The sequence below is a fragment of the Podarcis pityusensis genome, assembly GCF_964106645.2.
Source record: "Podarcis pityusensis genome assembly, chromosome: 18".
Taxonomy (NCBI): domain Eukaryota; kingdom Metazoa; phylum Chordata; class Lepidosauria; order Squamata; family Lacertidae; genus Podarcis; species Podarcis pityusensis.
Genome location: NC_138043.1, coordinates 656,628 through 681,265, shown reverse-complemented (window position 1 = coordinate 681,265; position 24,638 = coordinate 656,628). Strand labels below are relative to the sequence as shown.

Below are 24,638 nucleotides of genomic sequence, written 5' to 3'. Positions count from 1 at the left end.
GATCCAGCAAATACAAGAGGCTTCATAATATAATTTCACATCTGGCAAGGAGAAGCCTCCTCTGTCTTTAATATCTGTTAATAACTTATATTTTATTCTCGGCTTCTTACCCCGGCCGCAGGCGTCCTCAACGTCAGCTTCCCTCTGTCTGACCAGCCTGTCTTCGGAGAGTGGCTCATTTTTGCCACATTGCAAGGCCAGGTGTACAACAAGACCTTCGAAGTCCAGAAGTATGGTGAGATTTTGGCACAGCGGCTGGTGGAATCGCTGGGGGGGGGGCAGAGCCTTCTTTCCTTATTTTATATACCGTATTTTTCGCCCTATAGGACGCACTTTTTCCCCTCCAAAAATGAAGGGGAAATGTGTGTGCGCCCTATGGGCCGACAAATACGGTATATCGTTTTTACTAATTCTCCAATCTTTCGAAGCATCGATCGGCTTTTATTATTATTATTTTAATCGTCCAAAGTTTCTCCTGTCTGTCACCAAATATCGCCGGAACAGAGTTTCCGGATGACCAGTCTTCATCAGCCAATCTTGATCAATTCTTCATCAGCCAGGCTTATGAGAATTAATACGAAATGGCAGTTCCATTTCTTAACAAGCTGAACTTACAATATACAGACGATGAAAGCCGCGTCTGTATAAAATAAAATGCATAATACAATATGTACAACTAAAATACGCACCCAAACGTACATGTAAGCAGATACGAACGCTGTAGAAAATATACTCTGGAAATATACTCAGTGTTCATGTGATACTGTGGTCACTGGTGCTGGTAACAAATTGTAAAGAACATAATATACTTTCATAATATAATTTCAGCCACAGGTGAAACTAATATACTGTAAGGGAAATTAAAGAAATTAAAGACCCAGCACAACATTCACAGCAAGAATGTCAGATGCAAACAGTTCCCCATCCATTCAGTGGATCATGGCAGATCATGCAATTAAATAAAACAATGACAATCTAACCCATTGTCATCTATTTTATTTGATATTTCAGCATTTATAGCGGAACTTGTCTATTCTAATAGGAGTTCTGGTTTCTCAATATGATTTTGCAAATATCCTTTAAACACCTTCCAGTCTAGGATCTAGGAGTCTTGGTTGACCACAAACTTGACATGAGCCAACAGTGTGACGCGGCAGCTAAAAAAGCCAATGCAATTCTGGGCTGCATCAGTAGGAGTATAGCATCTAGATCAAGGGAAGTAATAGTGCCACTGTATTCTGCTCTGGTCAGACCTCACCTGGAGTACTGTGTCCAGTTCTGGGCACCACAGTTCAAGAAGGACACTAACAAACTGGAACGTGTCCAGAGGAGGGCAACCAAAATGGTCAAAGGCCTGGAAACGATGCCTTATGAGGAACGGCTAAGGGAGCTGGGCATGTTTAGCCTGGAGAAGAGGAGGTTAAGGGGTGATATGATAGCCATGTTCCAATATAGAAAAGGATGTCACATAGAGGAGGGAGAAAGGTTGTTTTCTGCTGCTCCAGAGAAGCGGACACGGAGCAATGGATCCAAACTACAAGAAAGAAGATTCCACCTCAACATTAGGAAGAACTTCCTGACAGTAAGAGCTGTTCGAGAGTGGAATTTGCTGCCAAGGAGTGTGGTGGAGTCTCCTTCTTTGGAGGTCTTTAAGCAGAGGCTTGACAACCATATGTCAGGAGTGCTCTGATGGTGTTTCCTGCTTGGCAGGGGGTTGGACTCGATGGCCCTTGGGGTCTCTTCCAACTCTAGGATTCTAGGATTCTAGGATTCTTGTCCATCTTCTCTTTTGAGATCCTTCCGACTCCTCCTATTGTAATACTCCAATAATTTGGCAAGCCACTCTGTTTTGGTCGGTATTGTACCACTTTTCCCGTTTTTAGAAGTGGAAAATCTAAACCAGAATTCAATCCCCACGGATGAACACAGTTGAACGAGGGAAAAGGCTGCTTCGGTCCCATTGGGGAGGGGGTCTCAAGAGGCCAGCCTGGGAAACCCCCCCTTGGGCCTGACCCCCTTTGCAGAGGGGCTTTCGGGACGCCCCGCCTTGGCAGCGGTCAACCTCTCCCCCTCCCTCCTCTCCCCCGCCAGTTTTACCCAAATTCGAGGTGCGCATCGACCCGCCACGCTACATCCGGGACCTCGGCGCATGCGAGAAAGCGACCGTCCTCGCCAGGTGAGGACAGGGTCTGGGGGGGATGTATATTCGGGGATCTCGGCCGGCCGCGGGGGGCAGAGGGTCCGGAGGCGAGGGCCGGATTGGGGGCCCCTCTCTGAAGCCGCTCCTTTTCCCCCAGGTACACTTTTGGGAAGCCGGTCACCGGGCGGCTGACCATCAACATGACGGTCAACGGAGTCGGCTACTACAAGCATGAGTCTGGCCACCCGGTCCTCAAAACCTTGGAGGTGAGCGGTCAAGGGGGTGATGGACAGCGGCTTGAGGAACGGCAGCTGGAACCTTTCCCGGCCATTTTTTACAAGTATTATAATTCTGTGCAGAATACAGTGGTACCTCGGGTTAAGTACTTAATTCGTTCCGGAGGTCCGTTCTTAACCTGAAACTGTTCTTAACCTGAGGTACCACTTTAGCTAATGGGGCCTCCTGCTGCTGCCACTGCACCGCCGGAGCATGATTTCTGTTCTCATCCTGAAGCAAAGTTCTTAACCTGAAGCACGATTTCTGGGTTAGCGGAGTCTGTAACCTGAAGCGTATGTAACCTGAGGCACCACTGTATTTTTCATTTTCTTCTCTTCGTTCTCCTGCTGCGATCCAGAGCTCTCGGTGTCGGCGCTTTCGATTTCTGCACACAAAGGGAAATCTCAATGTGTCACAACTAAGGCAAAGGGAAATCTAGCCTTCTGCAATAATAATAATAATAATAATAATAATTTATTATTTATACCCTGCCCATCTGGCTGGGTTTCCCATTAGCGCCAGGCAGATACCCCAAATTCCCTTCTGGGATCTCACGACGGCGCCAGCTTTGACTTCTGGCAGCCTCCCCAAGGCGAGGGCTAGGGAATGCCCCCTGTGGACCCCAGGAAGGTGTTCCTGCCAGCCAGTGCGGGCGACCCTGACCCCGCGCTCCCTCCCTCCCTCAGATCGACGGTTCTGCGGATTTCGACGTGTGCGTGAGTGACATGATGCCGGCTGACGTCCCTGAGCACTTTCGCGGCACCGTGAGCATCTGGGCAACCGTCACGGGAGCCGACGGCAGCCGCCAGGTCACCTTCGACGACTCCACCCCTGTCCAGAAGCAGCTGGTCGACATCAAATACAGCCGGGGGACCCCGAAACACTTCAAGCCAGGCCTGCCGTACAGGGCGAAGGTGAGCGCTGAGCGTCTTTCCCGGAATAGAGCGGTCCGAGGACATCCAGAAGACGGGACACGGGTGGCGCTGTGCGTTAAACCACAGAGCCTAGGACTTGCCGATCAGAAGGTCGGCGGTTCGAATCCCCGCATTGATGGGGTGAGCTCCCCTTGCTCGGTCCCTGCTCCTGCCAACCTAGCAGTTCGAAAGCACCTCAAAGTGCAAGGAGATAAATAGGCGGGAAGGTAAACGGCGTTTCCGTGCGCTGCTCTGGTTCGCCAGAAGCGGCTTAGTCCTGCTGGCCACATGACCCGGAAGCTGTACACTGTCTCCCTCGGCCAGTAAAGCAAGATGAGCGCCGCAACCCCAGAGTCGGCCACGACTGGACCTAAGGGTCAGGGGTCCCTTTACCTTTACCTTAGGACATCCAGAATGAATGAATGAATCTTTATTTGCATCAGCTGTTGGCCAGGGCAATAAAACAACAATACGATATACCAGGCATAAGCAAACATGGCCCTCCAAATGTTTTTTGGGACTACAAATCCCATCATCCCTAGCTAACAGGACCAGTGGTCAGGGATGATGGGAATTGGAGTCCTAGAACATCTGGAGGGCCGAGTTTGCCTCTGCCTGCAGTAGTACCTTGGTTCTCAAACTTAAGCCGTTCTGGAAGGCCGTTCCAAAACCAGAGCGTTCCCAAACCAAGCCACGCTTTCCCATAGAAAGTCATGCAAAACGGATTCTATACTTTTAAAAACAACTCCTAAAACAGCCTCGTGTCATGAATTTTACTATCTAGCAAGGCCATTGATGCATAGAATGAAAGCAATCATCAATGTGCCGTACTATAAAATAAATAAGGCAGTATTGTAGGTAATAAAAATAAAAATAATTATTTTTTCTGACATGCACTGATGACAGTCATCGTTTGGATGGGGGGGGGGGGTTTATCCATTTCCGCAGTCACACAATCAATCAGTCAGTAGCTGAACTGGGTTCCGCACGGTCACAAAAACAAATGAACCAAAAAAGCCTCCAAAACACAAAATAAAGAGCAAAAGCAATCCGTTCCAGGAGTCCGTTTGACTTCTGAAATGTTCGGAAACCAAGACGCGGCTTCTGATTGGCGCAGGCGCCCCAGAAACAACAGCTGCGTCGGACGTCCTGCTTCTGAAAATTGCTCAAAAACCAGAACATTAATCTTGGGTTTTTGGCATTTGGGAACCAAGGCGTTTGAGAACCAAGGTCCCACTGTATTCCTAAAACCCCACGCCTCCTCTCCGATCAGCTGCTTAGCTAAACAACCTGCATGTTCTTAGTTTCCTGTTTTGCAGTAATTTAAATTTTTTTTTTTTAATTTTCCACTTTGGGGGTGGCGGCATCCCTCCCCAGGCCTCTCCCCACGCGCCGTAGTTGCTGGATCCGTCTCCCCCCGCCTCTCCTTCTCTCCGCCCCCCAGGTGGAAGTCACGTACCCTGACGGGAGCCCGGCGGACGGCGTGAGGGTCCGGGTCAAGGCTGAGCTCACCCCCAAGGATAACATCTACACCAGCGAGTTGGTGTCGCGCGGCGGATCAGTGGAGTTCGAAATCCCCTCCATCCCCTCGGCTGCCCAGTACGTCTGGCTGGAGGTGGGTGAGAGCCCCGGATGGGGCTGGGGGGCTTGGGAGACCCTCACTGGGGGGCCGGTGGAAAGGCAGAGCGGGTGTCTCATATTTCTGGGGCAGGGGGCTGGATGATCCCTGGGGGGGGGAATCCCTCCTTTTAAAAAAAATACTGTATTTTTCCTAATAATAATAATAAATGTTATTTATACCCCGCCTTCCCTGGCAAGACCGGGCTCAGGGCGGCTGACACCAGGTATAAAAACGATGGATTAAAATACAACTGAAAAACAAGATCAAAAGACAACATTAAAATGCAGCCTCATTTCAGTAGAAACGCAAATCAAAAACTTTTGGGGGATGAAAACGCCAAATCTAGTCTTGTATAAGGCTATATCCCCCCCTTTTTTTTTAGTTTAAAATAGGGGGTCTTTTTATACACGGAATGTTGCCATTATTTATTTCTTAATTTGGGGCTCAAAAAATATAGACGGAAAAATATGGTATATTTGTCTCGGGGAGGGGGTCCCTTCTCTGGTTCTAAGAGGCGAGGGGGTGGGAACGGATCACAGCCTGACCTCCCTGCCTCCCTCTCCCCCCCCCCCAGACCAAAGTCACGGCCCTGGGAGGGGCGTCTGCCGGGGACCAGTATCTCCCCAGTTTCCTCTCCATCAGCGGCTGGTATTCCCCCAGCAAGTGCTACATCCAACTTCAGATGCCGGAACGACCTTTCCAGGTGAGCCTCTCCCCGGTTGCCAAGTTGGGGGGCTGGGGGTTGATTGGTTTGGGACCCCCCTCAATGGCCCTCCTCCGCTCAGAGTGACTCATCTCCTGGTGTGGGGGGCGCTGTGGGTTAAACCACAGAGCCTAGGACTTGCTGATCAGAAGGTCGGCGGTTCGAATCCCCGCAATGACGGGGTGAGCTCCCGTTGCTCAGTCCCTGCTCCTGCCAACCTAGCAGTTTGAAAGCACGTCAAGGTGCAAGTAGATAAATAGGTACCACTCCGGCGGGAAGGTAAATGGCGTTTCCGTGCGCTGCTCTGGTTCGCCAGAAGCAGCTTAGTCCTCCTGGCCACATGACCTGGAAGCTGGACACCGGCTCCCTCGGCCAGTAAAGCGAGATGAGCGCCGCAACCCCAGAGTCGGACATGACTGGACCTAACGGTCAGGGGTACCATTACATTAAAGGGGAATTACCAGGAAACTTATTTCAGAGGCTTAAACAAGCCTGGCAAAGATGTTATCTGCTGAGTACGTTTAAAAAGGGGAATATTACTGTCCTCAATTGTAGAGCTTGTTAACACAAGTCAGGAAGGATATAATTAAAGAATATATCCTCTCCTGCCTCCCTGAACATTCCCACAGTCATGATTTAAGGACGATCCCTGGGTAGGAACTGTTTTCTTTTTTTCATCTGAGCCGCTCTCGAGTGGCGTACATAAAGGGTTTTTTTGGGCGCCTTTGGGGATCTCTGTGCCCGATATCCCTCAAATCCCTTCTCTCTCCCCAGGTGGGCGAGGAGGCATCCGTCGCGCTGAAGTCCACCTGCCCCTGCAATTTCACCCTCTACTACGAGGTGGTTTCGCGGGGGAACATCGTCCTCTCAGGGGTGCAGCCCTCGGACGTCACTCGCCAAAGGAGCAAGAGGGATGTTCACGGGAGCGGAGGCGTCACCCACGTCCCAGGCATGGCTTTGCGGCAGGGCCGTCTTACCCATAGGCGCAAGGGGTGCGGGCACCTGGGCGCTGGGCTCTCAGGGGCGCCAGACCAAGAGTCCGGGGCCCGAGAGTTGAGTCTGGGGAAGAGGCACAAGTTCGGGGGCGACCGAGACACTGAGGCAGCCGGCCGACTCCACCCTCCTGCCGCCTGGGACTGGGCAAACTGGGGGCACCGGGTGGATCTTTGCACCCTGACGCCATGTATCCTTAAGACGGCCCTGATTTGCAGTTCGGTGTCAGGCAGGGGGCAGTTTCCGGCCATGCCCCCCCCTCTCTCTTTTTCAAAATAATTTTTATTAAGTTTTGCAAGCAAAAAGACCCATATTGGTGTGAACAGCAAGCGCCCGGTTGTGTCTGGCTCAGAGGTGTCCAGGGGGCATTGGAGGGGCTCTGTGGGAAAGAGACGTCCCCGTGGGGGTCTCTCAGCCGGGGGCCCATCTCCTGGGTGCCCAGGGAGCTGGGGGAAGGCGTAGCATTGGGGGGTTGGTCTAGATGGCCCTCGGGGGCTCCCTTCCAAGTCTGTGGTTCCGCAAGCGGATGGTGCATTTCATTCTGGCGCGCTATGAATTATTCCGCGTCATAGCGGCTGCCCCAAAGGTCTTAGGGGTCTAAGGGACCCGGTTCGTCCAGGGCCTTGCAAATCAACACGGTTAATTTGACGGCATTGTCTGGATACAAGATTGCTGCCTTTCCACCCCCCCCCTTAGGCCCGACGGCCCCTCCTGCGCCCGAGATGAACACCTGCGTCACCTCGGTCCGCTTCTCCGTGACCCCCAAAATGGCCCCCCTGGGACGCCTCCTCGCCTACTACGTCCGGGAAGACGGGGAAGGGGTCACCGACAGCCTGCAGTTTGCTGTCAAGCCCTCCTTCGAGAACCAGGTAGCGGCCGTGGGGTGGGGAACTCTGGGGCGGATGGGGCTGCATCTCCTCCTCCTCTTTCTCCTTCTCCTCCTTTCCTTCAACATCTCTTTCATTGCCTTCTCCTTCCCACTGTGTCCTCCACCTCCTGTTCCTCCTCCATCTCCTCCTCCTCCTCCATCATCTCCTCCATCATCCTTTTCTTCTTCTTCTCTTTCCTCATCTTCTCCTTCTCCTTCATCTCCACTTTCTTCTCTTTCTTTTCCTTCTTTATCATCTCCTTCACGAGCTTCTCCTTCTCCTCCTTCTTTCTCCTCCTTCTCCTTTCCTTCAACATCTCCTCCTCCTCCTGTTTCTCCTTCATCTCTTCCTCTTTCTTCTCCCTCTTCTTCTTTATCACCTCCTTTGTCATCTTCTCCCTCTCTACCATCTTCTCCTTCTTCTTTCTCCTCCATCCTTTTCTTCCCCTTCTCTTTCTGCTTCATCATCTCCTCCTTCTCTTTCATCATCTCCTTCTCTTGCTCCTTCATCTTCTCCTTCATGAGCTTTCTCTTTCTTCTTCTCCTTCTTCTCCTGTCCTTCAACATCTCTTTCAACGCCTTCTCCTTCCCCACCATCTCCTCCTCCTTCTGTTCCTCCTCCATCACCTTCTCCATCATAATCTTCTCCTCCTCCAGGTTTCCGTGGCCTTTTCCACCAACGAGACCCGGCCGGGAGACACGCTGACCCTCAAGGTGTCCGCAGCCAAGGGGAGCTGCGTCTGCCTGGCCGCGGTGGACAAGAGCGTCCACCTCCTCAAGCCGGGCTTCCAGCTGACCACGGACCAGGTGAGTTCTGGTCCTCCACATCTCCAAACAGACGTCAGGTGACACTTTTAAGAGTTGGTACCGAGAAGGGCTTTCATCCCATGGCAGAGACCCTGCATGGCGTACAGAAGGCCCCAACTTCAACCCTCAATGGCCGTACTGTCTCCTGCCACAGATCTTCCAGGAGATGGTGGACTATGACGTTTCAGACGCCTTTGGCGCTGCCAAGGAAGACGGGCACTTCTGGTGGGCAGGGATGTCTTCCCGCCGGCGCCGTTCCTCCATCTTTCCCTGGCACTGGGACATCACCAAAGACGCCCGCTTTGCGTTCACGGTGAGGGGTGATCTTCCTGCGTGTTTGCTTGCTAAACTAATCGGGGAAAGTCGTAGGTTTGCGTACAAAAACGCACATAAACTTCATTCGCGCCGGCCGGCAGCCATAGCAATAAAACAGAAATGGAACATACAGTGGTCCCTTGGTTCTCAGACTTAATCCGTTCAGAAAATTCAGTTCCAAAACCAAAGCGTTCCAAAAGCAAGGCGCGCTGCTTTCCCATAGAAAGTCATGCAAAATGGATGAATCCATTCCAGACTTTTAAAAGCGACCCCTAAAATTTAGCATGGATTTTACTATCTAACAAGACCATCGATCCATAAAATGAAAGCAATAATCAATGTACTCTGTTATAAAATGAATAAGGCAGAATTGTAGATGATAAAAATTACAATTTTTCCCCCCTTACCTGCGCCGATGACAGTCATTGTTTGGATGGGGGGCTTTTATCCATTTCCGGAGTCACACAAACAGTCCATCAGTAGCTGAACTGGGTTCCACACAGTCACGAAAACAAATGAATCGGAAAAGCCTCAAAAACAAAAACGCAAAATAATTAGCAAAAACAAAAGCGCCAGACTTAATCTGTTCCGGAAGTCCATTTGACTTCTGAAATGTTCGGAAACCAAGACGCAGCTTCTGATTGGTTCAGGCGCCCTGGAAACAAGAGCTGACAGCCGCATCAGACGTTTGGCTTCTGAAAAACGTTTGAAAACCGGAACACTTCCTTCCAGGTTTCCGGCGTTTGGGAACCAAGGTCCCACTGTATATCTATATATTTCCATGGCGGTTCCTTGGTGCTCTGCCAAATGGGCCTTCCCGGGAGGAGATTTGGGGGAAGAGGGAAAACGTCCGCCTTGCAGGCACAAGATCCCACCTTCGATCCATCCAAGGCTTCGATTTAAACCAACCTAAGAAGGACCATGTGGGACGTGGGTGGCACTGTGGGTTAAACCACAGAGCCTAGGACTTGCCGATCAGAAGGTTGGTGGTTCGAATCCGCGCGACGGAGTGAGCTCCCATTGCTCGGTCCCTGCTCCTGCCAACCTAGCAGTTCGAAAGCACGTCAAAGTGCAAGTAGATAAATAGGTACCGCTCTGGCGGGAAGGTAAACAGCGTTTTGGTGCGCTGCTCTGGTTTGCCAGGAGCGGCTTAGTCCTGCTGGCCACATGACCCAGAAGCTGTACGCCGCTCCCTCGGCCAGTAAAGCGAGATGAGTGCCGCAACCCCAGAGTCGGCCACGACTGGACCTAATGGCCAGGGGTCCCTTTACCTTTAAGAAGGACCATGGACCGTCTCTCTCTCTTTCTCTCTCTCTCTTGTGTCGTTTGCGGTTCGCCGCCGCCCAGGAAACAGGCCTGGTGGTCATGACGGACGTGGTCAGCCTCCACCACCGGCAGCACGGAGGGATGTACACGGACGAGGCCGTCCCGGCTTTCCAGCCCCACACGGGGACCCTCGTCGCCTCGGCCCCCTCCCGGGTGGCACCCAGGTATGCGGAACTGTGGGCTTGGAGCAAATGTCCAAACGTACCTGTATTTTTCGCTCCACATGACACACCTGACCACAAGACGCACCTAGTTTTTAGAGGAGGAAAACAAGAAAAAAATACATTCTGAACGAAACGGTGGATGTAGGATTTTTGTGGTTCATGCTGTGGCCACAGATGTGTGAGTTTGGGGTAGCCCAATGCAAAAATCCTGAGGATCCATGTGGATCTGTGCTTTGTAACCACGTTTTTGCGCCATTGCGGCCCCACGAAACAGCGAGTGCATGGTTTTTTTGTTGCAGGCTGTAGCCATGGACATGCTTTGTGATCTGATGGTGAATTTGGGGTGACCCGATGCAAAACTCCTGAGGATCCAGGGGCTTTTACCTCCCCGCTCCCAGGCAGCCTCCTTTATCTCTAGCGTCCCTTATCTCCCTCCCGATCGCTTACCGATCAGCTGCTTCCTTTCCCTCTTGTTTGCCTTAGTGTCTTCTCCTTAGCTGGAGCAGTTTTTCGCTCCTCCTTTTCTTCTCATTTCTCTCCTCGTTGCTTTAGATGGTAAAGTCCAGCCGGTGATGGTTTGGGGAGCTGGCTGAGAGCTGCTGGTTTGAACTCCCAGAATCGTGGAGATGGAAGGGAACCCCGTCTCCTCAGGGTGGCGGGTTAGCTGTGCCCATTTGATCCCGCAAAAGTCCTTCAAACTCACGGTGCGTTTCGCCCCCTGTCTGTCCTCCCGAACCTTCAACCCTCCTGTCTCTCTTTCCACTCACAGAGCAGATAAGAAGCAAAGGACCTTCTTCCCCGAGACGTGGCTGTGGCGCTGCTTCAACGTCAGGTATGTTTCCAGGGTTGGGCACCACGCTGGCAGACAGCGGGCTCCATCTCCTGAGGGTCTTTTGGCGGTTCCCTCCCTGTGAGAAGTGAGGTTACAGGGAACCAGGCAGAGGGCCTTCTCGGTGGTGGCCCCTGCCCTGTGGAACACCCTCCTATCAGATGTCAAGGAAATAATAAACAACTACCTGACTTTTAGGAGACACCTGAAGGCAGCCCTGTATCGGGAAGTTTTTTTTTTAATGTTTGAGGTTCTACAGCGGTCCCTTGGTTCTCAAACTTAATCTGTCCGAGAAGTCCGTTCCAAAACCAAAGCGTTCCCAAACCAAGGCGCGCTTTCCCATAGAAGGGAATGCAAAACGGATTAATCCGTTCCAGACTTTTCGAAACAAGCCCTAAAACTGCCGTTGAACATGGATTTTACTATCTGATGAGACCATCGATCCATAAAACAAAAGCAAGAATCAATGTACCGTACTATAAAATAAATAAGGCAGTATTGTAGATGATAAACATTCAAATTTATTTTTTCTTCTTCACCTGTACTGATGACGGTCATTGTTTGCATGGGGGGCTTTTATCCATTTCCACAGTCACACAATCCATCATTTGAAGATGGATTTTACTATCGAACGAGACCACTGATCCATAAAATGAAAGCGATAAACAATGTACTGCAGTCACACAATCAGTCCATCAGTAGCTGAACTTGGTTCCACACAGCGACAAAAACAAAACGAGAAAGAGCCGCAAAAAACAAAACCACAAAATAAATAGCAAAAAAACAGACAGACCTCAGCATAGCACTCAAATCGGAAGCGTAACACTCAAAACGGAGCACGTTCAGCTTCCAAAAAAAGTTCACAAACCAGAACACTTACTTCCGGGTTTGCAATGTTCGCGCTCCAAGTTGTTCGAGTACCAAAGCATTTGAGAACCAAGGTAACACTTTATTGTGTTTTTAATGTTCTCAGAGCGGCTGGGGCAACCCAGCCAGATGGGCGGTGTACAAATAATAAATTATTATTATATTATTATTATTCTGACGGTTCCCTCCCCGCGAGAAGTGGGGTTACAGGGAACTGGGCAGAGGGCCTTCTCGGTGGTGGCGCCCTCCCACCAGATGTCAAGGAGATAATGAACTATCTGACTTTTAGAAGACATCTGAAGGCAGCTCTGTTTAGGGAAGTTTTTAACATTTAAGGTTCTATTGTGTTTTTAATATTCTCAGAGTGGCCAGACGGGCGACGTAGAAATAATAAAATTATTATTATTATTATTATTATTATTATTATTATTATTATTGTAATATTTTTTATTAGTTTTCAATACAAATATACATATAATACCATATCAAAAATTTATCACAAATTTTCTCTTTTGGACATCCTTCAGTTTATCTGCCAATCATCTGTAATTAATTTTTAGTTACGCATTTCCTAAATTTAATACTGCCTTTTAATATACCCTCCCGATCTTATTTTCTTTCTTACAACACTCCTCAAACTTTCACAGAGCTTCTTGAAATCCCACGAGCGTTGTTTGCTCATCACATATATTTTTCAGATACTCTACAAATTTCCCCCAGTCCTCGATGAACTTATGGTCTCGTTGGTAGCTAATCTTCCCAGTTAATTTGTCCAGTTCTGCATAAAATAAAATGATTATTTTTATCATTGTTCCCACGACTCCTTCCTCGCCCCCCCCGGCCCTCTTCTCCTTCTCCCTCTCGGCGCAGTGATGTTTCCGGGGAAGCCCAGCTGCGGGTGGAGGCGCCCGGCTCCATCACCACGTGGCTGGCGGAGGCCGTGGGCATCTCAGAGGAGAAGGGTCTTGGCCTGGCCCCCCAAGCCCAGCTGAGGACCTTCAAGCCCTTCTTCGTAGACTTCTCCCTGCCCTACAGCGTCATCCGTGGGGAGCAGACCAAGGTCCCCCTGACCGTCCACAACTACCTGCCCGTCTGTGCGGAGGTGAGAAACCCCGGCGTCCTTCCCAGCCTGGGAACGGCAAGGAAGCAGGGAGGGTAGTGTGGCGTAATGGTTAGAGTTTTGGCCCAAATCATGGACAGGCAAACTAGGGGCCGGATCCGGCCCAATCGCCTTCTCAATCTGGCCTGCAAATAGTCCGGGAATCAGAGTCTTTTTTACACGAGTAGAATGTGTCCTTTTATTTAAAATGCATCTCTGGGTTATTTGTGGGGCATAGGAATCCATTCATATTTCCCCCCCAACAAATACACCTGGAAGAGATCGTGCCCTTCTGAATTTGCTTGCGAGGAATACCACCCGGAAACCTTTGATCAGGGTGAGGTTTGGGGATTTTAATGCCTTGTGCGCAAAGCTACTCGGGGGAAGAGCCCGGGGGACTTTCCTGCCTTGCCGGGGGCGGGTTGGTCTAGATGTCCTTTGGGGGTCCCTCTGCGATTCCCGAAGCGCAGAAGCTGCAGCCAAGCCGACAAATCCCCGCTGCCCTCATTTCTGTGCAGGTCCACGTCAAGATCTCGGTGCCCAAAGGGATCAAGTTTGTCGGCCACCCCGGGAAACATCTCTTGACCCGGAAGAAGTGCGTCGCCCCCGGGAAAGCCACGCCGACGTCCATCGTCCTGGCCTTCGCTGAACTGGGACAGAGCAACATCACAGGTGCCATTAAAATAATATATCAGGATACAGTGGTACCTCTGGTTATGTACTTAATTCGTTCCAGAGGTCCGTTCTTAACCTGAAACTGTTCTTAACCTGAAGCACCACTTTAGCTAATGGGGCCTCCTGCTGCTGCCGCGCCGCCAGAGCACGATTTCTGTTCTCATCCTGAAGCAAAGTTCTTAACCTGAAGCACTATTTCTGGCTTAGTGGAGTGTGTAACCTGAAGCGTATGTAACCTGAAGCGTATGTAACCCGAGGTACCACTGTATATCGGGATATATATGAGGGTTTATAAAGGAAAACAGAAAGGTTATCGTCCAATGCCTTTGTTTTGTCCAAACGGAAACATCCAAGCTAAAGGCAAAACAGAGAATGAAAAGAGGAGGGAGGGAGGAAGAAAGGGAGAGCCAGAGAAAATGGAACAGGAAAATATTTAAAAATGAGAGAAAGAATAGTTAAGAAGCTAAAGATCTTCCGATTCTTCATCTGTCCGCTATATATAAGCAATATTCACTTCACTCCTAATAAAGCCACTTTCTATTAATCCTTGTCTTCTTCTTTTAATTTTTATTTCTACTTTTTAGGTTTATACATTTCATTAACTTCGCAGTCATTTTAACATTTCCAAACTTGGAGTTCCTTCCCCCTCTTTCTGTGGCTCCTTAGATTCATTTTTGAATCTCTTCTGCATATCCAAATTCATTTAATTAGCTCATGTAATTATCTTCATTAAATACATACTCTTTTATAAAACGGCAGGCTGTTCCAATAATCCCGCCAATGTCTTTATCTGTTTGCAATTTATCTGCAAATATTCCATAAACCATTTCCATTCTTTTATAAAAAGTTTGTTATCATGATTTCTTCTTCTGGTAAATTTTGCCGTTAATCCTTGCCTTTAATCCTCAACCCCAGATGCCATCATTCCCTTTTCCTTTCCCATGCAGAAAGTTTATGGGAGCTTTTCCCGTCTTTTAACCGTGACTTTTCTCCGATTTTCGCCATTTCTCGGCTCGGTCTGCACATTTTGGCCACCCGCCCTCCCTTGCGGTCGGCATCGGGTCTTTCCGTCTGGACGCACGTCCAAGTCTCACCGCCGTGATCATGGCTTGGCGGCGACGACGGCCGTAATTGGGATTAAATAAATAAATATTGCAGATGACACCAAACTGGGAGGGGTGGCTAACACCCCAGAGGACAGGATCACACTTCAAAACGACCTTGACAGATTAGAGAACTGGGCCAAAACAAACAAGATGAATTTTAACAGGGAGAAATGTAAAGTATTGCACTTGGACAAAAAAAATGAGAGGCACAAATACAAGATGGGGGACACCTGGCTTGAGAGCAGTACATGGGAAAAGGATCTAGGAGTCTTGGTTGACCACAAACTTGACATGAGCCAACAGTGTGACGCGGCAGCTCAAAAAGCCAATGCAATTCTGGGCTGCATCAATAGGAGTATAGCATCTAGATCAAGGGAAGTAATAGTGCCACTGTATTCTGCTCTGGTCAGACCTCACCTGGAGTACTGTGTCCAGTTCTGGGCACCACAGTTCAAGAAGGACATTGACAAACTGGAACGTGTCCAGAGGAGGGCAACCAAAATGGTCAAAGGCCTGGAAACGATGCCTTATGAGGAACGGCTAAGGGAGCTGGGCATGTTTAGCCTGGAGAAGAGGAGGTTAAGGGGTGATATGATAGCCAGGTTCAAATATATAAAAGGATGTCACATAGAGGAGGGAGAAAGGTTGTTTTCTGCTGCTCCAGAGAAGCGGACACGGAGCAATGGATCCAAACTACAAGAAAGAAGATTCCACCTAAACATTAGGAAGAACTTCCTGACAGTAAGAGCTGTTTGACAGTGGAATTTGCTGCCAAGGAGTGTGGTGGAGTCTCCTTCTTTGGAGGTCTTTAAGCAGAGGCTTGACAACCATATGTCAGGAGTGCTCTGATGGTCTTTCCTGCTTGGCAGGGGGTTGGACTCGATGGCCCTTGTGGTCTCTTCCAACTCTATGATTCTATTGTATGAATAAATATCTTTATTACGGTCCAGAGACCCAACAAATCATTACAAAACAATACACAATTCATACAGCCTACCTCCAGATTAAACAAGCCTTTTGTTCAAAATATAGGGCTCATTTGTTCTTGCAACCACCGAGAAAAACTTGGCCACTGCTAATGTTCTAGCGTTTGTCCGGTCTTCCAATAGGAACCTGACATAGTGAGCCTCTGATTTTCCCGGGAAAGGTACCAGCAAGGGTAGTATCAGTTCAGCCCTGGCCTGCTCATATTTTGCACAGTGCAACAAAATATGTTTTATGGAGTCGATGTCTTGAGCACACGAGCAAAGTCTGTCCTGGTAGGGAACTCCTCTCAACACTGCAGAAGGAAAGACGTTTAGTCTGGCTTTGGTGAAAAGCCTTCGATTGTTTGGTACTGTCAGGTTTTTAATGTAAGGTGTTAACTTTAAGACATGCCCATATTGTACTCCTACTGCCAGCGGACTACAGACTGTGTGTGATTGAGATCGCAAGTCACTGTGTGCATTATCCCATAATCTTTGCTTTAACGTCTTTAGGGCGCCTTCATAACCCAGGTAATAGAGTTGGGGGGGGGGTGACAGACCAATAGAGGTGGCTTTTTTAGCCATGGGTTTCTGCCATTTGCTGACAGATTCCTCATTGGTCAGGTGTTGGTACAAACCCTAATTGGGATTTCCACTTTGTCTTTTAGCCAAAGCCTTTGCTTACGCCGGGAGCTGCTGCCAGGACAGCTCTCTGTTCGCCCAGAACGGGAGGCTCCCTGAGGACATCTATGCGGACAAGAGGACGCCGATCGGGACCGACTACGTCCGGAGGAGCATCATAATCGAGGTGAGCAGATCCCAGCAGCAGGGCCTGCCCAGGGTTGGCCCCTCAATCGCTTAATTTCCCCCCCGAGTGCAGAATGAATTAGGGGCAAGACCCGATTCAATGCGCCACATTCTCTTAGACTGCCCTTTGCGCAGCAGACCTCGCCAACTGATGCTGAGCAAAATGTCGGACCTCCGGCCCATAACTCCGAGAAGAAGCCAAACGAGGTCTCTCCTGGCAGACCGGGACAAAGATATCACTGCTTTGGTAGCTTCCTTTTTAGCCACAATTTTACCCGAAAGGATTCCCAACGAACCATCCTTGTTGGGGAACAGGCAGGGCAAAGCAGAATATCCAAATGCACACAATCACAGCTTTATGACCTTTGACAGCTTCACCCTGGTCCTTTTCATTATCCCGGTGGTTTTAAATGTTTTATACTGTGATGCCTGTAAAGGGATTTGATTTGATTTGAATCTCTGCCTTGTTCTTTTGCTGTGATCATTAAACACTCTTAAACTGGCAAGGGACAATAATTGCTTTGGTGGTAATTAATAATAATAATAATAATTGGGCAGCTTCCAACAAGAGATTAAAAATACATTAAAGCATCAGTCATTAAGAGCTTCCCTAAACAGGGCTGCCTTCAGATGTCTTCTAAACTTCAGGTAGTTGTTTATTTCTTTGACATCTGATGGGAGGGCGTTCCACAGGGCGGGCGCCACCACCGAGAAGGCCCTCTGCCTGGTTGCCTGTAACTTCACTTTGGAGGGGTCCAAAAAGTGGGCAAACGGCCCCAGAAGGAGCACACTGTGTCCCCCCAAATAACACCCCATATACCCCACAGGCGGCTTAATATTTGCAAGAGAAACACGCTTCATTGTTCTGCAAGCCTGTGCCAAACCTGCTCACGCCGTCTGCCTCTTAACCCCAAGATGATATCGGGAATGGCAGCTAAATTTAGCTATTTTTGACCAGCACAGTTTTTTTTTAAATCAAGGTACGCAGGCAAGAACTTTGTCTCCAAATGTGTGCGCACAAAAGCGGACTGGGGAAACGTCAATCTCAGCACACTCTCAGAAGCGAAGGAAATTCGTCTTTCGGATCCTCGGCAGCTTCACTCGTTGACCCTTTTAATTATCCCAGTGTCCGGAAATGTTTTATACTGCGATGCCAATAAAGGTATTTGATTTATCCACGTTTTCCTTTTATTTTCCCAGGCAGAGGGCCTCACCAGGGAATACACCTACAGCGTCTTTTTCTGCCCTAACGGTAAGTTTGAGGTGTAGAATATTTCTCTGCCATAGCCGGAAGTGTTTTCCCCTTTTGGGTACGGACAGCGGTCATTTCGGACGTGCCACTATTCTGTCCTGTCTCTCCCATGACTGGCCAGGTGACTTGATTCAGTAAGCAGCCTTCCCCCCCCAAAAAAACTCTGGCATTCTTGGGTCTTGTGTTCAAATTGTGATGCCGCCTGGTGCACAAAGGGGTCCGTTGTGGAACGGGTACATGTGTTGCGTTTGTACGGAGAAAGACCCCTGTGGGGAAAATAACCCTGGTCCCCGTTTTAGTCCCCGGCTAGAGAAAATCCAGGGACGCAGGTGGAGCTGTGGGTTAAACCACAGAGCCTAGGACTTGCCGATCAGAAGGTCGGCGGTTCGAATCCCCGCAATGAGGGGGTGAGCTCCCTTTGCTCGGTCCCTGCTCCTGCCAACCTAGCAGTTCAAAAGCACGTCAAAGTGCAAGTAGATAAATAGTCACCACTCCGGCGGGAAGGTAAATGGCGTTTCCGTGCGCTGCTCTGGTTCACCAGAAGCGGCTTAGTCCTGCTGGCCACATGACCCGGAAGCTGTACGCCGGCTCCCTTGGCCAATAAAGCGAGATGAGCGCCGCAACCCCAGAGTCGGCCATGACTGGACCTAACGGTCAGGGGTCCCTTTACCTTTACTTTAGAGAAAATCCACATTTTCACCCCCAACAAATACGAGTACCAGTACGTGAGGAAGCCGGCCTGGATGGGGCATTTTGAGGTGTCCGTCAAAGCCCACCACAACGCCCACCTGGCCCTGTCGGCCGGACCCCACGACATGGCCGAGATGACGGAGATCGTGATCGGGGGCCGCCAGAACTCCAAGACCTGGATCTCGACCAGCAAGATGGGGGAGCCCGTGGCCAGCGCAGAGACGCCCGCCATCCTCTCCTGGGACGAGTTCCGGAGCTTTTGGGTCAGCTGGGCCAACGGGGTCGTCCAGGTGGGAAATTTGGGCATCTCCAGAGGTGGGGGCGATTTTGGGAGGGGGGTTTCTAGCAGCCCAGAAAGCATCCCTGACTGCACGGAAATTTTCTTACCGGGGGGGGGGGAGCATTCAGCTGAGATTTATTTTATTTTATTTTATTTTCATTTCATTTCATTATTTATTTATTGTGCTTTTAGATTACTTTATTTAACTTAAAAGGGAAAGAAAAAACATAACACAAAATCATCCATTACAAACAAACATCAAAAAATTGTCCATATCTATTACACCTTATCACCTTCTAGTTCCTTTGACTTCCCGCCAACTCCTTATAGCTTTAAATTTATATTTAATAATAATAATAATAATAATAATTTATTTTCTAGTTCCATTGACTTCCCGCCAACTCCATCTAGCTTTAAATTTATATTTAATAATAATAATAATTTATTATCTGTACCCTGCCCATCTGGCTGGGTTTCTAGCGCACTGTTTGTGTCTATATTAAATAACTAAGTCTGAAGGCAGACTTGGCTACAAATATGTACATGCAGATCTGCCCCATATGGGGGAATAATCCTAGTGCTATTGAGAGCTAGCAGAGCAGTCCTAGCTAGAAGCTGGTCAAACGAAGAAGGAAGTCAAAAAGAGGGAAGGGTGATGCGTGACTCGTCCTTTTGTTACCTGGGCAGGTGAGGTCACGCCCACCTTCTGTCACATGCAAAAGGAAGGATGCTCCAGCCAGGAGGAACAGGAAGTTTCGACTGGCTGGACCAAACATTCCCTCGCATGTCTTCTCTAGCATTACAAGGAATGTTGTACTTGACTGCCTCTCATGGATCACACTTAATGAAACGGTTGGGATTTGTCCCCTAATGTGAGCCCTCGATGGGACCCCGGGAGCAAAGGGGGGGTTCCTGATGGCCGGTGTGTCTCCCCCCTTCCCCGCAGGTGGGCCACGGCCCCTCCGCCCTCAACGAGTCGGTCATCGTGAGCTGGGCGCCCCCCCGGCCGCTGGACGTGAAGTACGTGGGGTTCTCCACTGGCTGGGGCTCGGTCGGCGAGTTCAAGATCTGGAGGAAGAAGGAGGCGGACGAGAACCACAACGAGGCTTTCACGCTGGGCGTCCCTCACAACGTCATCCCCGGGTCGGAACGGGCTACCGCCTCCGTCATCGGTACTGCACGGCGCAGGCGGATGAGCTGGGAGGGTGCCAAATTCCTGCATGTTTGCTTGCTAAACTAGTCGGGGGAAGTACCGTATTTTTTGCTCTATAAGACTCACTTTTCCCCTCCTAAAAAGTAAGGGGAAATGTGTGTACGTCTTATGGAGCGAATGCAGGCTGCGCAGCTATCCCAGAAGCCAGAACAGCAAGAGGGATCGCTGCTTTCACTGCGCAGCGATCCCTCTTGCTGTTCTGGCTTCTGGGATTCAGAATATTTTTTTTCTTGTTTTCCTCCTCCAAAAACTAGGCGCGTCTTGTGGTCTGGTGCGTCTTATAGAGCGAAAAATACAGTTACAGGTTTTGCATACAAAAACAAACGGAAACTTCATTCGCACCGGCCAGCAGCCATAGCAATAACACAAAAATGGAACATACAGTGGTCCCTTGGTTCTCAAACTTCATCCGTTCCAAAACCAAAGCGTTCCCAATCCAAGGCACATTGCTTTCCCATAGAAAGTTATGCAAAACAGATTAATCCGTTCCGGACTTTAAAAAACAACCCCTAAAACAGCCATTTAGCATGAATCTTCCTATCTGACGAGACCATCGATCCATAAAACGAAAGCAAGAATCAATGTACTGTACTAGAAAATAAAGAAGGCAGTATTGTAGATGATAAACATTACAATTTATTTTTTCGTCTTCACCTGCACTCATGATAGGCATTGTTTGGGATTTTATCCATTTCCGCAGTCACACAATCCATCCATCAGTAGCCGAACTGGGTTTCCACGCAGTCACAAAAACAAATGAACCAAAAAAGCCTCAAAAACAAAAACACAAAATAAAGAGCGAAAACAAAAGCACCAAACTTAATCCGTTCCAGAAGTCCATTTGACTTCCGAAATGTCTGGAAACCAAGGCGCGGCTTCTGATTGGCGCAGGCTCCCCGGAAACAATAGCCGACAGCCGTGTCGGACGTCCGGCTTCCGAAAATCGTTCCAAAACCAGAACAGCCACTTCTGGGTTTTGATTGTTCAGGAGCTGATTTGTTCGGGAGCCAAGGCGTCTGGGAACCAAGGTACCACTCTATGTAACGTTGGGGAAATGCAAAATAAATGGCTTAAATTTCTGTCGTCTTGCCTGCCCGCAGGGGACGTGATGGGCCCGACCCTTAACAACTTGGACAACCTCTTGCAACTGCCTTTCGGCTGCGGGGAACAGAATATGATCCATTTTGCACCTAATATCTTCGTCCTCAAGTACCTGCAAAAAACACGGCAGCTCAGCCCCGAGGTGGAAAGGGAGGCTACAGATTACCTGGTGCAAGGTTAGAGCTCCATGGGGCAGCTTTATTTATTTCTCTCTCTCTCTTTTTTATTAAATTTTCCTCTTTACAATTTAAAACGCTCCTTTTTACATCCCGGAGATATCCACAACTCCCTTTCTTCTCTTTCCACGGTTCATTTTGCACATCATAAATCCCTGCATATTTTGCATAAACTGCACTGTTCGGTTATTCCATTGTTACAACCATATTTACGCTGGTAGATATTTATGCCAGTGTTTTCAAGTGTACACTATTTCCCCCCATAAATTCAATAAACATTTTCCAGTCTTCTCTAAACTTCTTCTTGTTCTCTTATTCTATATGTTAAGTCCAAAGGTTGTGCATATTCCATCCTTCTTCTTTAGTCGGACCTCGCCTCCCGCCATCTTTTAAGCTCTCTGTGTGAATGTTCCAGGGGGCAGGAGAGGATATATTGTTTATTCATATCCCTCCTAAACTTGTGCTAGCAAGTTCCTTTATGTAGCCGAGTTACATTCCCCTTTCACATGCACAGCGGATAGCTGGTCGCAGGCTCGTGTGAGCCTCTCACTATTATACAATTCAGTCTGTCTCAGATTGAATTGTACGTTCCTGGTAAATTCCCTTGAATCCCTCTTAAAAGAATAAAGCCGCCACAATCTTATTCAAAGTAAGTGAAAGAAGTGGACTCACATCAGTTCACAGTTGGATTCCTGAAGGCAGACATAGTTACAAATATGTACATGTGGATCTGCCCCATATGGGGGAATAATCCCAGTGCTTCTAGGAGCTAGCAGAACAGTCCTAGCTAGAAGCAGGTCAAATGAAGAAGGAAGTCAAAGAGAGAGAGTTGCTGCGTGACTCGTCCTTTTATTACCTGGACAGGTAAGGTCACATGCAAAAGGAAGGATGCTCCAGCCAAGAGGAACAGGAAGCTTTGACCGGCTGGACCAAGCATTTCCTCGCATGTCTTCTCTAGCATTGCAAGGAATGTTGTACTTGACTGCCTCTCACGGATCCTGTCCCATGCTCTCTCCGCAGGGTACCAGCGCCAGCTGACCTATAAGAGGCAAGACGGCTCCTACAGTGCCTTTGGCGAGAGGGATTCCTCAGGGAGCATGTGGTAAGGAGGCAAGCGGGGTCCTTGGCAGGGAAGGGGGACCGGCTGCCCGCTGGCACCGGCTGCCCCTGGGGGGCTTTCCGGGTGCCCAGACGACAACGCCCTCCTCTCTCTCGCCAGGCTCACCGCCTTCGTTCTGAAGTCCTTTGCCCAGTCGCGCGGGTTCATCTTCATCGACCCCAAGGAGCTCTCGGCTGCCAAGGACTGGCTCATCCGGCACCAGAAAGAGGACGGATCGTTCCCGGCACGAGGGCGGATTTTGAACAAGGACATCCAGGTATCGGAAAAGGGGCGGGAGGCCGGGGCAAACGCTAAAAACGCTGTATTGTTTTTAATACTTGATTGGGAGCCGCCCAGAGTGGCTGGGGAAACTCAGCCAGATGGGCGGGGTATAAATAATAAATTATTATTATTATTATTATTATTTATTATTATTATTATTATTAGGGCTGGCCGATAGCCTGCTTTTCGGCATTGCGATATGTCGCCAGCTAAACATTGCAGCACACTGGTATATCACAATATATCAATATACCATCCTTTTTCGTGTATAAGACTAGTTTTTTAAAAAAATACAAAAATCATGTTAAAAATTGGGGGTCATACATGGGGAATCCCCCCCTTTTCTTAATTTTGAGTCCCCCAAAATAGGGGGTGTCTTATACAGGGGGCGTGTTGTACACGTAAAAATATGGTATCAGGGTCAACCTCTTGGTATGTCGCGATATATTGGTATACTGATATATCGCGATGTCTGCCAATCTGGGGGGGGGGGTTTGTGTGTTTTTTGAATTCCAGGGAGGAATCCACGGAAAAATATCGCTGACGGCGTACGTGGTCGCCGCCCTGCTGGAGACAGGAGTCGCCTCCGAGGTAAAACTCAATGTTAAAACTTGGAGGGGGCTGGGATTCCCTTTTTTGGGGGGCGCTTAGAAGCCAGGGTGTGGCGGGTGGTGCAAAAAAAGACCCCCAGACTTTGAAAACACTTGCTCATCTTGATCTGCCAAGAGAAAGGTCACTGGGGTAGTGGTTGGGCGACCCGGAATGGGCGATAAAAGAGGGGTGATCATCTCATTCCTCAAGTCTTTATCAAGAGGGCAAGCCAGAAGGGCATGTGCCACCGATTCGGGACTGCCATCTCTGCAGGGACGTTTTTCGTGTGGCATCTGTTGGCATCGTCCCTCAAGTCCAGCCGAGGGCAAAACATTCAATCTCACGAGAGTCAAAGCATGTCTGTATTTTAGAATTGCTCAGTTATGCAGGGGGGGTGCCAGAGAGTCGAAATGGGAAGGTGGAAAATAGTCATGCCATGGCAAAATTTCCTTATAGTGGCCAAGTTGTTCCAACGTTCGATATCATTTAGGCCAGGCATAGGCAAACACAGCCCTCCAGATGTTTGGGACTACAACTCCCATCATCCCTGACCGCTGGCCCTGTTAGCTAGGGGTGATGGGAGTTGTAGTCCCAAAACAGCTGGAGGGCTGTGTTTGCCTATGCCTGATTTAGGCGCTGTCAAATTGGCCTGTTTGCTTTGCTGGAACCCAAAGTGAGCGGCTGTTGTGAGGATAAACCACCAGAGTGAAGTTTTTTGAGGAAGACAATTTTAGCAGCTCAAAGAATCCCTGCCGGGGGAAAACCTCAGAGGTAGGGGGACCTGAGAGTCCGCCGGATTTGGGGTTTTCTTCCCCCGCTCTCACCTTCCTTCCCGGCATAGGAAGAAAAGAGTTCGGTGGCGAAGGCCAAGCACTTTTTGGAATCCAACTTCTTCTTGGCCGAAGACCCCTACACGGCCGTGCTGACCGCCTATTCGCTCACGCTCCTGCGAAGCCTGTCTGCGCCCGCCGCCCTGCGGAAGATGAACGCCATGGCACTCACGCAAGGTGAGTCAGCCGCCCGGCCGCCTTAGTCTGCAATAATAATAATAATAATAATAATAATAATAATAATAATTTATCATTTGTACCCCGCCCATCTGGCTGGGTTTCCCCAGCCACTCTGGGCGGCTTCCCACAAAGATGAAAAATACATTAAAATGTCACACATTAAAAACTTCCCTGAACAGGGCTGCCTTCAGATGTTTCACCTTATTTACCGTATTTTTCACTCTATAAGACGCACCAGACCACAGGACGCACCTAGTTTTTGGAGGAGGAAAACAAGAAAAAAAAATATTCTGAATCTCAGAAGCCAGAACAGCAAGAGGGATCTCTGCGCAGTGAAAGCAGCAATCCCTCTTGCTGTTCTGGCTTCTGGGATAGCTGCGCAGCCTGCATTCGCTCCATAAGACGCACACACATTCCCCCTTACTTTAAGAGGGAAAAAGTGAGTCTTATAGAGCAAAAAATACGGTTT

General features: G+C 49.1%; 1 protein-coding gene across 2 annotated transcripts in view; it reads left to right on the top strand.

Annotated features, from left to right (window-relative positions):
- The window catches only part of CPAMD8 (C3 and PZP like alpha-2-macroglobulin domain containing 8), a 47,850-nt gene that overhangs the window by 9,241 nt on the left and 13,971 nt on the right, over positions 1-24,638 (top strand). For both annotated transcript variants that reach the window (XM_080988719.1, XM_080988718.1), the window contains exons 8-30: positions 122-235; positions 2,092-2,176; positions 2,298-2,406; positions 3,103-3,330; positions 4,775-4,945; positions 5,526-5,654; positions 6,429-6,603; positions 7,344-7,516; positions 8,173-8,322; positions 8,477-8,635; positions 9,985-10,127; positions 10,897-10,959; positions 12,694-12,925; positions 13,441-13,594; positions 16,337-16,476; positions 17,676-17,727; positions 18,409-18,707; positions 19,644-19,869; positions 21,011-21,187; positions 22,208-22,289; positions 22,407-22,563; positions 23,085-23,159; positions 24,001-24,166. In XM_080988719.1, the coding sequence (XP_080844845.1) occupies positions 122-235; positions 2,092-2,176; positions 2,298-2,406; positions 3,103-3,330; positions 4,775-4,945; positions 5,526-5,654; positions 6,429-6,603; positions 7,344-7,516; positions 8,173-8,322; positions 8,477-8,635; positions 9,985-10,127; positions 10,897-10,959; positions 12,694-12,925; positions 13,441-13,594; positions 16,337-16,476; positions 17,676-17,727; positions 18,409-18,707; positions 19,644-19,869; positions 21,011-21,187; positions 22,208-22,289; positions 22,407-22,563; positions 23,085-23,159; positions 24,001-24,166 (3,459 nt within the window). The remainder of the gene's footprint in view (positions 1-121; positions 236-2,091; positions 2,177-2,297; positions 2,407-3,102; positions 3,331-4,774; positions 4,946-5,525; positions 5,655-6,428; positions 6,604-7,343; positions 7,517-8,172; positions 8,323-8,476; positions 8,636-9,984; positions 10,128-10,896; positions 10,960-12,693; positions 12,926-13,440; positions 13,595-16,336; positions 16,477-17,675; positions 17,728-18,408; positions 18,708-19,643; positions 19,870-21,010; positions 21,188-22,207; positions 22,290-22,406; positions 22,564-23,084; positions 23,160-24,000; positions 24,167-24,638) is intronic.